Consider the following 17,112-nt stretch of genomic DNA (forward strand, 5'->3'; position numbering starts at 1 on the left):
AATGACTCATTGGTGAGCCATTGATGTTTGATGATAAGTTTTTGGCTCAAAATCTTTTTTTTTTCTGTTGAATTTGTATATTAAACTTTTTTTTTTTTTGAAGGAAGTTTAACTCGGATTGGACTTCTGCAGATATTATCAGTTAATAACCTAATAACCTCTGAGCTGATGATTGGTCTCTCTTGAAAGGTTTATACATTACAACTAAAAATAAAATTTTCCATTAAGAAAATAAGGGGTTTTTGCTTACTTTCCTGCTGTTGCTCTCTACATAACATGTTGATTTCTATACTCTTGAAAATAGACACCCATATATTTCCGTACCACCTCCAGTTCTGATCTGTAGACATGAGATGTTGAGGACCACTAATGGAAGTATGTGCTGGAAAGAAAGATTTATTTGTGGAGGCATGTTGTGAAACAGTGAAGAGCTCATTAGCTTTGGAGCATAGCTGATAATAGGGTTTATCTCATGGTTACGTATTCTGAAAATGGAGGCCACAAATGGACCAACATTTTTTTCTTGCCTAACATCAAGGCTATTTACTGCGCATCTCTGTCAAAATACCCCACATCTCATCTTTTAACTAGAAAGCTGATTTTCTGAGATGGTTCATGGCAGTTTGGGATATTCTAGACCTGTAAAAGGATTCTGATGTTGTGCCATTGTGCACATCCCTTCACTTCACTGTAATGGAAGTTTTAGAACAGCATCAGGTGGAATTTATACCAGAAATAAAAGTGAGAAAGGCTGTGCTTTGTGTTTGTCTTCTGTTCAATCTTTTTTGAAAGTTACGCAAAAAGAGCAGGATGTGCAAGCTGAGCAGGATTGTTTGTATATTGCTTTGAAACACTGTATTGCCATTTCAGTCTGCATACAGGGCATATAAGGTCTTGTTTATGTGCTCTAGTTTCATAACCACGACCTGCTCTTTTGAAAAACACATAGTATTCCCTGACAATAAGCTGATTTTTTTTTTTGCCTTCCTTTTTTCTTTCTTTCTTTTTTTAATAATTGAATTTCTCATTACAAGATGTGCATGATAAGTGGAGCATTTAATGTGAATTTATTTTTCTGACTTAATAGAAAAACCTGTCTCGGTCTCTGGAGAGTTGCATTAGTTCAGGAAGACTCCATAAATCATTTTGCTTTGAAACACCTGTTTTTGTTCACTGACAAACAGATAGACCTGACAGCATATCTTGACCCAGCGATAAGACTGTGAACTAGGACTTTAGGGTGCACAAAACAATAAAATGTTTTTACCTGACAGCTGGTCACCAGCTGTGTGTGATTTTTTTGCTTGCATCTCCAGTGTTTCAATAGGCTACATTTGATCAACATATGTGAATATTTCCTTTTCATTTGTTGTCACCGAATAGTACAAAAATTCAAATGTACAAGCATTTCCATGGGATTTCAATTGTTTGTACCAACTGAGAAAAGTGGAGCACAATTTCATTGTTTTCTTCCCTTTTTATTGACCTGGTTTTGCTTTTTTCTTCTACTTTATGGGGACAGAGCTCAACGTGGCAGTTCCTTTCCACTTTTCTCACTCATTTTTCCCTCTCCCAAAACAAGTTAATTGGGGTTTCAAGGAGCCACGTGAAAGATTTGGCACAGCACTGACTTAACTTTTTCCTCTCTAGCTCTTTTCCATCTGTAGAAATTTTCTCAGCGACTTGGTGCGACCTTCATTTTTGGTCCTGTGGTGTGATGCAATGTCCTTTTTTATCAAGCAAATGTTGCCATCTGGAGACCTCTCCTCTCCAGTTTGAAACAAACTAAAATGAGGTATAGGTGAAGAACAGATTTATGATCATTTATGTCAACAGAAAGTTGTTTTATATACATCAGTAAGGATGGCAGTGATTTATGATACCCTTTGCTTTTTTTTTGATGTGCTTGAGTGAGCGTGTCAGAAGAGTGATATTCCATGTTTTCAGGTCCCAGTGGAACTTTGTCAAGAGCTTTTTCCTCAGTCTTTTTGTTGTTGGACTTCTGTTCTTCCCAAAACATTCTGATAGGGAAATAACTTCTAGGAATATCATATAACCTTTCTTTTAACTTGAGTGGCACGTGTTTAAAACACGGTGTCTTGCGTGAGATGCAAAAATGTCCATCTAGTGCTTGTTTACATAGAAAAACAATGGAAAAGTAGTGCAGTGGAATGGAAAACGCATTCTGTGCGAACAGCCCTTAAATTCATAGAAGAACTGAAGCAACTTCTCCAAGATGCTTAGAATAATCTGTCTCAGTGTTTATGCCAGACTGTCTCAATCTGGACTGCTTGTTCATGCACAAATATCACTTGATTATTACAATATTTGCTAAAGGAATGTTCAAAATCAAAATTTATATTTCCTACTGGCACACTAAAGCAAAAGATACAAAGTACATTCTTAACCTTCATCTAATGAGCTAAAGACGTTTCCACAGCATGGTATATATATCAATAGCACTTTTTTAAATGCTTCGGTGAAGTGTGATGATAGTTTGCTATATACACAATGGGCTTGACAGCAGTGTTTATGGTTCAGGTAAACCAACATACACATTCTAGCAAGTCACCATATAGTGTGGGTACTAGCTCAGGCAGCAGGTCTGATCCATACTTCAAATTACATGAAAAGGTCACATGCCTTCCAGGTCAATAGGCGCTTGGGGATACAGTGGAAGAGGAAATTATGTCCGAACAGGGGACAACACTGTGTCATTTCACTGCAAATATGAATGATGGTGCCAAAATGACACTTCCATTTCCTCTATGGGCTTTCATCCAATTAGTAACACACTATCAAATGTCAGGTGAGAGGAAATAGGGAAAAGATGACATGGGCCGGACATGAACGCACATCTCCCATATGAGCGCTAGAGCTCAAAATGCTGGGACCACAGGTCTGACAAGTATCATAAATCATAGATTGTCTATAAACTTATTACACACAGTGACCCTCATTCTTTACATGATTTGGCCTGTCTTCATCGCTGCAGGTCTGCTGTAGGTATGCAGCATTATTAGCCAGGACAGATGTCTCCCTCACACCCAGCCCAGCCTAGCACATAATCATTTCATGCTCTACAACGCAAAGCAGGAGAACAACAAGGGGAAATAATTACCTCACTGTCTTGTTTTATACAAAGCCACTATTTAACAGGCTAAGAGGGAAAAAATGTCTTCAAGCTAGCACATAGAGGCCATGGTTTACTAAAGGTTTGTGTAGATAAAAACATGTGCAAACTTCATAGAACACTGATTAACAAAGAGTCTGCTGGGGATTGCGTCTTTTGTAATGCATAAAAAATATTGTCAGTTTCTGTGGTTGTTCCTTAATGAATTTTCTTGTGGCATTTCTCTTTCACTGCACTGTGTTTGTCTCAATCCAGTGTAAAACGTGTTAGATTAATTTCAATGGTGCAGCCCTGTTTTATTTATTTATTATCTTTTTTTCTTGTTTTGATATGTATAATTAGGCTGCATTTACAATAAAAATAATTGGTGTAGAATCAACTTTCACTCGGAAATTGCTAGCAAATTTCACAAACAATTAGCAAGTAACGCATTGGATTAAATGTCAAATTTTGAAATAGAAAGACTAAAATAGTATTTTCTTGTAAAACAGTCCAATACATTTTTGTTTAATTTACAACATAAAAAAAATTATTTTTGCATTGTAGGTTCAAAAGATACTCATTGTGAGCCATTCGTTTGTTACAGTTCATTTTGTTTAGTGATTTAAAGAGGCTGACTGAAATGTAAAACATAAGGCAAAAGCAATAGAATACGGTAGCAATTTTATTATTATTATTATCAGAATATATAGAATATAATGCTTTCCTTTCTATTCTCTTGGATGATTTAGTGTCTTTATCTTTGTGTACACTGTTAATCGGAACAAGCTATTATACTCACAGTCCAATCATAGGTGTAATTGCTATCTTTGAAAGCACTATCACTTGCTGATTTCAAATTTGATTTTCATTTGCATAGGTTAGTTAAGATCCTATCTAAACTCAATTGAGTTAATATTAACAATTTTGCAATGATCATTGAAGTACCTTAATATAAAAGAATCAAAATGAATGCTGCTTCAAAGTAAAAAAAAAAAAAAAAAAGCTAAATGTAAATATATCTACTGAAAACAGTAAGTACTTTCTTGAGCCAAAAATATTTGCAACCTGAAATGAGCTGGATGCTCAGAGACAACATCGCCTGCGATTCAATGCTTCACAAAACAAATTATTGTAATAAGGTCACCCCATATTCCTTTGTCTGTATTTAACATGGACAGCACTGTCTGCAATAGGAACAGTTATTAGCATCTGATGACTCATTAATCTGCTCGCCATCTACAATTTATCTGAAGAGGACACACCATCTATTAATACTGTTCACAGCTGTTTAGAGTGAGTCATACGGCTCAGGGTGGATATGGCCGTCTTGGCCCATCAGCTGGGAGGGGGTAAATTATGCCCCTGGTGACACAGAAGCGGGGACACAGTGGACAGCAAGGACCAAACTCTTCCTCCCACATATAGGTGGGTGGCAGTTAATATGTCAAAGTGATTGTGTCTGCATGTAGGAGCGAACTCTGGCATCAACCGACTTTCAAGAGAAACATGACTACGAATGTTAAGAACATATTAAATGGCACTGAAAGAAGAAATGTGTTACTTCTTTTGCTTTGTTCTTGTTTTTAGAATACCAACATGGCTGTCTTCTGTAGAGCTGCTTATAGCTGAAATGAACTTGTTTAGAAACTGATGAACCTTACACTGATATTGAATTGAACTAAAACAACACTGAATGTATATGAGCTAAATAATGGCACTGTGTGGTGGCCGAGAGAGCTCAATGCGCTGACACTTAAGAAAACACATGCAAATATTCATCATTGACAGCACATGTGCTGCAAATACATGCAACACAGTGTGAAACACACTGCAAAAACAGAAACACGATGCAAATACTCACAACACAAGCAAATAAAGAAACGCGCTAAAAGTAGCACAGACCACAATGGGAGAACCCAAACAATACCAAAATTACCCCAGCAAAATGAAAATTACCCATGGTTTTATTATAGTAAATGTGTAGCAACCATGTTTTTTTTTTTTGGCGTATTGATTACCATTTGTATAAGCACAGTTGTACAAAAACCATAGTTAAACTATGGTTAGTGTAGCAAAACCATGGTTAATTTGTGGTTACCATGGTTTAACTAGTAACCATTTATATATATATATATATATATATATATATGTATTTATTTATGAATAATTTTTTTAATAGTAAAACCACGATAAGTTGTAAAAGTAAGTAAGCCTGTTTACAGTAATTGTGTATTTCGTCAGTTTATTTAAGCTAATAATATCCACAAAAAAAAAAGCTAAGGAATGGTATGATCAGGATGTTAAAATAAACAAAAATTTCACCTTTCAGAGCAAACATTGATAAGCATGTTCCAGCCATGCGTTGATAAGCATGTCCCAGCATTTCTGTGTTTTGTCACGTTGTATTTGCAGCGCGTCTGTTGTCAAATTGATGACGATGTTTTCTTAATTTTTCATTTGCATCGCTTTGAGCTCTCTCGGCCACTGTATTATTGTCTTTTTTGAGCTGCTTTACAGCAGAATCGGAATGGTCTCCATAATTGAGTTGATTCTGCTATTTTCCCATTTATTAAAGCTGCTTTGAAACAATCTGCACTGCATAAAGTCCTATAGAAATAAAAGTGACTTGACTTCAGTCGTCAAAAAAAAGAAAAGAAAAAAATTTAATGTCACTGGTGTTCTCGATGTAAAAAACTAGTCATTTGAAAATGCAGGTCAAATAGGTTCTTCTAAAAAAAATTCAGAGACCACATTAAAAACATTATTCTGATGATCAGTAATGTCTGAAATTGTGCCAGTCACACTGAACAAGAAGTTGTTGTCCCACTGCTTACAACCTGCCTGATGTATATGAGGAATGCCTACTTAAAAAATCATATCATAGCCAAAGTCCAAAAATTCTTGGCTCATATCTTAACATTTGCAATACCAATTTGCTTTTAATCTATAGGGCACAAGATAGATGTATCCTCCATTTGTCATTAGCATAAATCTTGCCTTTCCCTCCAGATTGGCTATAAAACACTGAATATTTGTGACAAGCAGCCAAGACTCTCTTGTAATGAGTGCAGGAGCAGAACAAGGCTATTGTTAAGGACTGATGGATAGCTCTTGAAGACGACATCAAATTTACATGATGGATTAGTGCAGGGAATGATTGAAGATGACACTTCAGGATGTGGCTAAGGGGCCTGAATTTACAATAACAGGATATATTTGCAGCATATTTTGTCTGCCGTTTTTTGTTGTTTTTTGTGCACATCCATTTTCATCCATAGAGTTAAGAATAATGACAGGCAATCAACAATGGTCTGATATGGAAAAATAATCTCACTTTTGGTACTGTTGCATGCATATTAAAGGGAAAAAAGAAGAGAAAGTGGTGGAAAATTAATGAAAAATGTTGTTTCAGTATTTGTAATGAGTAGAATTACTTGTATTTTCTTTACAAGTGAGCTTTGGAAAAATCTACCTTATATTGCACTTATATTGTCATTAGGCTACACACAATCGCCTATAGAAATAAGTGGTGGAGCTGTGAAACTGCAGGACAGACTTTGATTACATGGTATTAAATCCATTTCTGTCTGTCCAACAAGAGTTCCGTGGTGTGAGAAGCATTAAAGTGAAACATACTGACCCTGACTGTGGTTGCACAGACTTTCATGACTCACTCTACAGTAAATCAGACACATTCAATTCTGTTCCTGGAGGGCCACGACCAACAAGTTTAGTTCTAAGCCTAATTTAACACATCAGAAACAACTAAACAAGGTCTCCAGGATTACTGTATTATTACATGCGGGGGTGTTTGATTAGGGTTAGAACTCAACTTTGCTGTTTTTATTTTATTTTATTCAATAATGCACACGCACAAAATATACTGGGTCATTCTTTTTAAACTTTTAAAAAGATTTGTTTTCATGGTTTTCAAGGCGATGTCTTGGCTAGTATAGGGGAATTTACAGTTAAAACCCAAGGACCAGGTATGATGAACAAAGACCAGGAATGCAAGATGCAATCAGTTGAAGAAAAATTTACTGAAGAAAATAGTTTGCAGTTTCATCGGCAGAAGCCAGCTTCAATAATCGTGATGGAGTCTGCTCTGCGTACACTCTCAATACAACAACAATTATACTCTAACAGAGGTCACTTGGGTAAAAAGGATTCTGGTTGGTTGAAACAGATAAACTCTACACATGGACATATAGTTCGAAGCATATCTCCGGTGATTATTAGGTGACAAACAAGATCCATTCTTAGGATCGATGTGGCCCACCGAGAGAATATATCAGCACTTCTTGCGTTACATTGTCTGAAGACGTCCATTCTGTCCTGGAGTCAGTTATTCACACACATAGTGTTACGGGGCTGACGAGACGTGAGACTTGCGGATCCAAGAGTATGCATTTCCTTCAAGGTTGAGTGGCTCAGATTTGTACTCTTATCAGGTATTTTCCAAAGCATACAGACAATGAGTGCAGTTTCTCAGAGAGAAAAGGGAGAGAAACTCAGCTAACTACTGAGATATTATAAATTAATAACTTTATTAAATCAACTAAAATCTAAGAGGTTAAATACTTAATATTAACTTGATCAATGACCACTCAAAGGATATATATTGAAGCAGAAGAGGATCTGGGATTCCACTCCTTCACTCGCTTCTACCATTTGGCACATAAATTTGTGCCAAAATGCTATAGACGTCATCAACAAAACATATGGGAAATGTTTTCTTCTCCCTTTTAACACTTTATAAGCCTATTAATTTTACTTGCATCATTTAGCAAATAGGTTAACAAAGTGTCTTCACGGACATTAAAGCCTGAGCCCAACCTGTTCGGGCATGACCCTGTGATTTGGTTTGACTTGAGAATTTTTCATTTTAATGAACTAAAAATGTGTAAAAACAAAATACTTTTACACTGATCAGCACACCTCTAGTTTATAGGGTTGTGCAATTGTATAATACCTATGGTGTGGAAATGAACCGTAAGGAATCTTCAACACCTTTTAGCTGTGAAAAGCACACATGTGTGAAACACACACAACTCCCATCCTCCTCTCTGTCAGGGTTTCCTAGGTAAGCATGCATACATGGAGAGTGTTAATGTCTTTCACATCACCCTGGCCTCTCCAAACACCTTACAAATGTGTTACTAATCACAAAATCGATCTCATAGTGAGCTCTTTGACTCCTCCAACAAAATATAATTTGTTATTATCCCATTTACTTTAACAGTGTGGGTCTGTATCATGACCGCGTGTTACTCAAAACAATCAATAACTGTGTTCTGTATGTGTGTCCAATGCAGATCATGGGATATGCAAATGTGGAAAGTGTTTCTGTGATGAAAACTGGCTTGGGGAATCCTGTCAGTACCAGGAGGAATGTTTACTCTCCAGTAAAACCAGTAAAGACCTCTGCCGCAATGCCCAGGGTGTAGTTTGCTCCAAAGCAGGTAAGATGTTTGATATTGCATGGGGGCCTATAAATAATAGAACTGAAGGTCAAGATATGTGGCATGCAGTTGTCCAAACATTCTTTCATGGGTGGCCTAGAAAATAACAGCCTGCTTGTATTTCACACCTTGCCCCCAACCCTGTACTTAACCCTTACAAAGGGTAAACCTGAACATTAACTTTAGGTGATGTGTCTGTATGTTGTTAGCAGGGGGCCCAGCTGCTTACAGATATGCCTGCTATGTGTCTACCGTGTCATTAGGGCATGTGTGTATGTGAAAATGCTGTGTATCAGGATTGGGCAAAATTCAGAATGTAAGAATTGGCTTGTTTTTGGTATTTGAATCAATTTGTTCATACTTCCAGTTGAATTGAAATGGTAGGAAGAAGATTTACTGGATTGAAATTTAAAACTTAACTAAGGGTGTACTCACACTAGGCGTTTTGAACCGTGGTGCGGTTCGTTTAGCCGGTCCTGGCCCAGTTGGAAGAGGTGGGCCAGGGCACGGTTCGGTTGGGCTCGGGTGCGGTACGCATGCAGTATGAGCGCTAACCGTGCCGGAGCATGGAACAGATACTATTTTGTGTGAGCTACTGTCATCATTATGAAATTATTATAAAATATTATAAATAATATTATAAAATATTCTATTACTACTACTACACTACACTTTTCAATTCATTTATTCAAGTATATTTAGGTTTATAATGGCTCTGGTTCTTACCTTATTGATGAACAGGAAATGCAGTTTGCGAGTAAAGCTGCAAATTATTTCATTAACGTCAGCTGCCTCCATAATATTTTTCTGATACATACAAGTGAAAATCAATGCATGGCATAAATTATAAATTAATTATTCTTAATTATCATTAGCGAAAGTGGTTTTCTCCGTTATCTCATACATATATATATACACACACACACACACAATAAATGTATATGTAATGAATTTTGTATATTAAATTAATTTTAATTTAAATTAATAGATTTAATTTAATTTAAATTTATATAAACTAATTGCTTTTAAATTAATATACATTTCTCTAACTAAAATTTTCAATATTTCTTTTTATATAAATGTAAGAATTCTGAGGGGGAAATGTTGTTTATGATAACTTGTGTACTGGTAATTCATACTAAAATGTAAAATTACACTTAGAATTTTATTCTGCCATCTTCACCCAGTTTGCTGGCTCATTTCAAGTTCAGGAATTCTCATTTCATTTTCCATCAAATTCTGAACGGCATGCAATTCTACAGTGTATACAGCCTTAGGTTGGGTGTGTTTGTGTGAGTCGTTGTGTCTTCATATGTAGAAGTGTGCTTGCTGCTGTGCGGTGTTGTGGAGCAGTGTGACAGCGTGAGATCTGTGGGTTGTGACATTGATGTGTCTGGCCGACAGGCACCTGTCACTGCGGCAGCTGCATGTGCCACAATCCCCATGGGAAGGGCCTGATCAGCGGACGCTACTGCGAGTGTGACGACAGCGAGTGTCTGGATGAAGACTCTGGAGAAGTGTGTGGAGGTACGATCACAGGGTGACCAGTTCTGAGTGACCCATAAAATATTTGGACACATTTCAGTAAATTTTATATGTCTAGATATCAAAATACAAAATGAAGTGGCATAAAAGCTGCTTATTTTGCTTACTGATTTTTGCTAAAACTTTAAATATACTCTCAGAAAAAAGGTACTAATATATGCATTTTAGATAGCCTAACATGTACTCAGTAGTTGTATATGTATCTTTAATGTACTAATATGTATCTTTTAGAGGTAAATAAGGTACAAAAGTGTACCTTTTGAAAAGGTACCGCCCCAGTGAAAGCTTTTGTACCTTTTTTTTCTGAGAGCCTATGGTGGCTTTAGCAATGGAAGCATTAGGAACATGCATGCACATTAGATGGCCAGCCTGTAAAATACAGTATTTTTTAAAAGTCGGATATATTTTTAATATAGTCTGAGCTAAACTATTGAAAAATATCATACCACTGTTAACTGACTAAGTTAAAGAAAAATGAAGTTAATTCAAAACTTTGACTTAGCATCTTGTGTTATTTTTTATAAAATAATTTTTATGAATAAGATAAAAATGAAGTGAAAATGTCTTTAATGACGTAGTTCCATTTTAGATAAGCATATGATTTTTTAATAGCATTAATATATATAAAATACACCCTTTGCGATTAAATGACACCCTAATTCACATAATGACATTGCTATACCTGCATTTGGTCAATGATGATTTTTAAAAAAACATCTCAAAACTCTGAAACTGAATTTCTCTCTTCCCTCTCCCTGTGTTCATGGTCGCAGGCCATGGAAAGTGTTACTGTGGAAACTGTTACTGCTCGGCTGGTTGGCATGGAGATAAATGTGAATTCCAGTGTGACATCAGCCCATGGGAGAGTAAGCGGAGATGCACATCTCCAGATGGCAAGATCTGCAGCAACAGAGGTCTGTCTTTCTGCAAGCATTTAGCTTTCTCTGACGTAACCAATATCACCCTTTAACCTTAACTAATAATATATTCCCATATGTTATCCTTAATGCTACTGCAGGGGCATCTAAATCAAATTAGAATTTAATTTGAGGGGTTTTCCACAGAGAATCTGCACCAAAATAAGTCTTTAAATATACTTTAAAAGTCTTTAATTGCCCCATATCAGCTGAATACAGCATAAGTAATTTCACCTGACAAGCACAAATGAGAGTAGCACTGTGTATTTTCCATTTAGATACATCAGGCTGCCAAAAAATATTTGGCTCTCATATTGCCGGTGAACCTCCAGGGAGCTTCTCTGAAATTGATTACAGCAAAAGGGTGAAGTGGTACACAGCATAAACTTAACCTCAAATCTGAACCATTGTCTGTGGTTAAGATGTCTACCCGCAAAGCGTATCCACTCATCACAAGCAACCACGCTGGTTTTCTGCATCAAAAGCTTTCTAAAAACAACAGCATTTTCCAGTAGTTAAACTTTCCAACAGAGTAGACAATCCCTCATGGCCTTCCTTAGGCATGCTAATCCATCCATTTGACCACGTATGTATTTTTATCATCCGCATTGAGGGGAAAGCCCTCTGTCTCTAACAGAAATTAAGTTACTGTTGCTCTAGAAAAGTGCATTTGTTCGTTCTAGTGCACATGGTGAAAGATATCCGTTATTTTTGGCTCTTTTAAGCTATCCAGCCTCATTTTCTGTATTTGATATTCTGTTTATACCCTTCAATTATACGTTCTGCCCTGTGAATGGCAGGTCTCAGTGGATCGCTGCTATTGTGTGAAATGACAGCCTCTTTTAGTCAGTCAACCTCTCAATCCATGATGTAGCTTGCCCTTCACTTTGAAATACAACCATGCAAAGTTATTCATTTAATAACCTTTTGGAGGGGGAAAAAAAGCATAAATGAAGCAAAAATGCAAACTCTATTAAATGTGATTCTGGCAAGTATGGGATGCCAAAGGGAGGTCTGAAAAAGGGGTCGAATTGCAGTTGCAGACAGGCCAGTAAGTAAAGAGTTTTAGATCTACAACTAATGTCTGTAAAGAAAACTATGCTGGTAGGTCCCTTAGATGAAAAAGATGTCCTCAGTCTGGTCAAGGTGTTGAGAGGCTATCCCAGGCTGAAATCTTTATGTTTTTAGAGGTAGAGACAAAAATGACATATAGTATTAGATGTAAAACTGAAGTTCATTAGCAAAGCAGTGTTATACGGGAAAAAAATGATTGATATAATATACATTTTATATAAATAATACAAAAATAGTGTTTTTAAAAAAAAAACTGTTTTTCTTTTTTTACAGGTTAACTTTAAGTGAATGTTAGATGATGGCAAAGTTTAAGTATAAAATATAAATAGAAGAAATGAGCATGCAATAATAAATATCCAATATTGTTTGGGGTCAATATAAATAAGTTTGGGGTCTGTAAGATTCTATATATATATAATTTTTTATTTTATTTTTTTTAAATAAGTCACTTATCCCAAGGCTTAATTTTTGAGTAAAAATACAGTATACAGTAACATTGTAGTAATATTATCTAAAATACAACAGTATTGTAAAATATTATTACAATTTAAAATAACTGTTTTCAATTTTAATATAATTTTATTAAAATGTAATTTCCTGTGATGACAAAGCTGGGTTTTCAGGAATCATTACTCCAGTCTTCAGTGTCACATGATCTTACAGAAATCATTCTAATGTGGTGATTTGTAAAAAAATTTTTTTTTACTTACCAATACTTATCAATATTAGCTAAACAAAAAAAAAACATTTTTAAATCAAAATATTTTGAAAGAGTATAAATATGTTTGCAATTTAATGTGATTATCGGCTGATAATGTATATTGTGGATCCCTAATTTTAGAGTTAGAGATGGTTCTGTAATGATTTTATAATTAGCATTTCTAAGACACTCTTGGACTTCCATTAATCGTTTCTTCCTTTCCTCAATGGACTCCCACTGAGTCTTAGCCAAGTGTAAGCAAGTCACTAATAAGGTTACTGAAGAGTGGGCTACTACATTGTATTTGCTTTTCTGTGACTAAGGGCTTTACACTAAGCAACAATATACTCTTACATGCACGACTGTAATAATACAGCTCATGCCGTTTATTTAAGCATTAAATTAAATTAAATTAAATTAAATTAAGCATTAAGCATTAAGGTCTATATTCACGAGAGGACAGGTCTTTGACAGGACTGCAAACTGGGCCGCATTAAGACCGCACTGGGCCTCGGGGCTATGACTTACTGCAGGGCCCCCCATCACAATAATGATGATTTTCATCCCATTTCAAAATTCTTGATGCACTGAAATTTCATAATTTTTGCTACCAATTTCAATATCACAAAAAATAATACTAGCCTAAATAAAAATAAGCTTACTAAAGACAAGTAAACAGTCACAAATTAGGCTACGACAGAAAATCTTGAAAACTTACTTGAAATGGCCTACTTGAAAATCTTAAAGCACTGAATAATAAATATTATATTGTATAAAGAAAATGTACAAATAGACTGAATAGTCTTCACTGTATAAATTCAATATACATTCATTCTTATTTATTTTTCAAAAGTGATTCAGTCAAGGACAGTAAGTCATTTTCTTTCTGATGTTTGTTTTAGCTACATCATTGACACAAATGGCAACAGCAGCTGTATATTAGGCTGCTTTAGAGGAATAGTTCACCCAAAAATGAAAATTCTGTTGTTGTTCTAAACCTGTATGAGATTCCTTTTGCTGTTGAACACAAAATAATATATTTGGAACAATACTGGTAATCAGACAGTTGCTTGGCCCCCATGAATTCCATAGTATGAAAAAAATACATTATTGTAGTCAATGGGGACCAGAAACTGGTTACGATCATTCTTCAAAATATCTTCTTTTATGTTGAGGAGAAAAAATAAATTCATAGAGGTTTAGAACAATTTGAGGGTAAGTATATGATGACAGTATCTTCATTTTTGGGTGAACTATCCTTTTAAGATCTCATCATATAATCCAGGATCTCATATAGCCTAACACTACACACATGCTTTCTCTTTAACTATTAACATTAATTTAAGACACACATAACGGTGTTTACAAGGATACTTGCAAAGACGGGCATTTTGACACATAACTATGTGTATTTGAACGTTTAAGCACAAGGAGCAAAAGTTTTGTCAGCCACTTTACAAGCAGGTGCACGCTGCGCGTATCAGGCTGAAACCATCTTAATACACTTATTTACCAGAATAAATTCTGCCCCACTGCTAAATGTCCATGAACAGTTTAAACCATTTGTTTTAAAACCTGCTTAAAAAGCATTTAAATGATAAGCTTAGCCTACCAACATGAAAAATTACTATAGTAATTTATAATACTATAGTGTTTTTGAACCATACTATACTAAAATACTTGAATTAATTTGTTGTGGTAATTCTATAGTTGCTGTGGTAATATAACAACTATAGTCGTATAAACAAATTACTTTACCCAATACTGTACTAAGTTTTCTACAACTATAGGGTATAATATACTACAATACACTACAGTTTACTGTAGTAAAAACTAAAGTATACTACAGTATTTATTACAGTTTATCAGTTCGCTATAGTTAATACTACAGTATGCTGTAGCATTCATTAATAAAGTGTTGTAAATACTATAATATATACAGTATAATACACTTTACTATAGTATGGTTCAAAAATACCACAGTATTTACTATAAATTACTATAGTATTTTTTCATGTGGGTACATCATGACGCTCTTCAATCAACAATTGATATATTTCTACCGGATTATCTTCCAACCCTAAAATGAATACAGTTTGTTCAAACACAAATCCAGTTAATCTAGTTAATCAACATAAATCCATAATCAAACTAACTTCATCTGCTTCATGTGCACGGTTCACTTGCTGTTCCAACAACTTCCACTCCATCATCAGCTTTAGTAAAATAACCTGATAGCTGGGGATTTTACTGACTAGTCTAACTCATGTTTCTTTCTGTTGTTTGTATTTGACGTTTTTCATTTTTTGAGCCCCTGTCTCTCAGAATTGCTGACATTTTTACTTAGCCTATCGAATATTGTTCTTTGCACGACCATTTCCAGATTACTCCTGAACGAAGTGAAGACATAGCCTACTGGGCAGCGATCACCTGATAAATACGTGCACATATCGTGCAAAAGTCAAATATAGAATAAATTAATTTTATTTGTAAACCAAATTCAGACTATGTTTCGATCTCAAATGGTAATGCATGAAATTTACGGAAAAACTCAATTAAATAACAGCGCTAATAAGTGGGGGGCATTGTGGCTTTGGCGATCTGCGCTCCAGTCAATCTACTCCACAGCCAATTACAGGCCCCCTCCTTGCTCAGGCCCCGGGGCTTCAGCCCCGCCTAGCCCAATGGTTAATACGGCCCTGACTGCAAATGGTGGCAGCGGCAGTGGTCTAGCTCCCTGCTCGCAGGACGCCAGCTGGCTCGCTTCCCAGTGTGCTTTCACTGCACAAATAAGAGAAAACAGGATTTCCAGTTGTGCTGCAACTGGTCTGGCTCAGATTCATCCGAGTGGAGGTGTTTCCCGCAGCTCTGTTGTCATGACTGTCGCCCCAGCAATAGATTAGCTGGAACTTGGAGTAAGCATCCTCATCAATCCTTGCCATGCATGGCCCCTTTATTGTCAGCTGGGCTCTGGAGGATTTGGCCCTCAGGAGAAATTTGGCTTTCATTTTCAGCATCACTTCAATTATAGTGCTGTGCAGCTAACTGTTTCAGTAAGCCCTAATCCTTCTAACACAGGCAAAACAGTTTGAACCCATATTCCAACAATCAGAAATTGGCCTGACCTGGCATTGAATTTAAAACTTAAAACATAGTCTGTCCTAAATGTAAGTCATTAATATAAATGTAAGGAAGCTTCACTTTAAAAAATGATCAGAACTGAATTAAGAATACCAGTTCCTGAATTTCAACAAGTTTATTATTATTATTATTATTAAACTGATCAAAAATGACAGTAAAGACATTTATAATGTTACTAAATATTTGTATTTCAAATAAGTTTTTTTTTTATTATTTCATCAAAGAATCCCAAAAATAACGTATCCCTATTTCCACATAAATATAGCAATACAACTATTTTTTTGGTAATAATATAAATATTACCAAATCGTCATATTAGAATGATTTCTAATGGAAAGTTATTCATGTGACTGACAATATTAATAGTAATGGCTGCTGAAAATTCAGCTTTGCCATCACAGTAATAAATAACATTTTAAATAACATTAAAATAGAAAACATATTTTAAATTGTAATCATTTCACAATATTACTATTTTTACTGTATTGATAATAATAAATGAATATAAATAAATGCAGCCTTAGTAACCATGAGAGAATTCGTTCAGAAACATAACAAAAACTTGCCGAGGTATTCAATACAGCAAGTATAGTTTTTAATGAGCAATTCTGGCTTGAGAAAGGCTTGTTTGAAGGCTTTTTTTAAATGTTAAAGGGGTCATATGATGCTTTTTTAAAGATCATTATTTTGTGTATTTGGTGTAACAGAATATGTTGACATGCTTTAATGTTCAAAAAACACATTCTTTTCAAATACTGTACATTATTGTAGGTCCTCTATGCCCCGCCTCTCTCAAACGCTTCGTTTTCTACAAAGTCCCTCCTTCTGACAAGCGCAGTCTGCTCTGATTGGCCAGCTGACCCAGTGCATTGTGATTGGCCGAACACCGCAAGCACTCGTCGGAAATGTAACGCCCCTTACCATAATCGCAGCTTCATCTTTCAAAATAAATGTAAAGACAGAGCCCGAAAGGGGAACAGAGTCGCGTGACAGACACAGTGATGAAGCTGGTATGTGTGCAGTACACAAGCCACGGTTAAGACAGCTGACTCCACTGTGATGTGAGTTCCCCCCTCTCCCCCTCCCTCTCCCTCTCTCTCTCTCTCTCTCTCTCGCTCTCTCGCACTCGCGCGCTCTCTCTCTCTCTCTCTCTCTCTC

The 17,112-nt window shown here is 35.8% G+C and overlaps 1 protein-coding gene across 1 annotated transcript in view; it reads left to right on the plus strand.

The window, feature by feature from the left end:
- The window catches only part of LOC107569583 (integrin beta-like protein 1), a 66,202-nt gene that overhangs the window by 6,007 nt on the left and 43,083 nt on the right, over positions 1-17,112 (plus strand). The window contains exons 3-5 of the mRNA XM_016255703.1: positions 8,431-8,577; positions 9,982-10,104; positions 10,896-11,036. Of these exons, the coding sequence (XP_016111189.1) occupies positions 8,431-8,577; positions 9,982-10,104; positions 10,896-11,036 (411 nt within the window). The remainder of the gene's footprint in view (positions 1-8,430; positions 8,578-9,981; positions 10,105-10,895; positions 11,037-17,112) is intronic.

The sequence above is a fragment of the Sinocyclocheilus grahami genome, unplaced genomic scaffold (genome assembly GCF_001515645.1).
Source record: "Sinocyclocheilus grahami isolate Dianchi unplaced genomic scaffold, SAMN03320097.WGS_v1.1 scaffold28.1, whole genome shotgun sequence".
NCBI classification, from domain to species: Eukaryota; Metazoa; Chordata; class Actinopteri; order Cypriniformes; family Cyprinidae; genus Sinocyclocheilus; species Sinocyclocheilus grahami.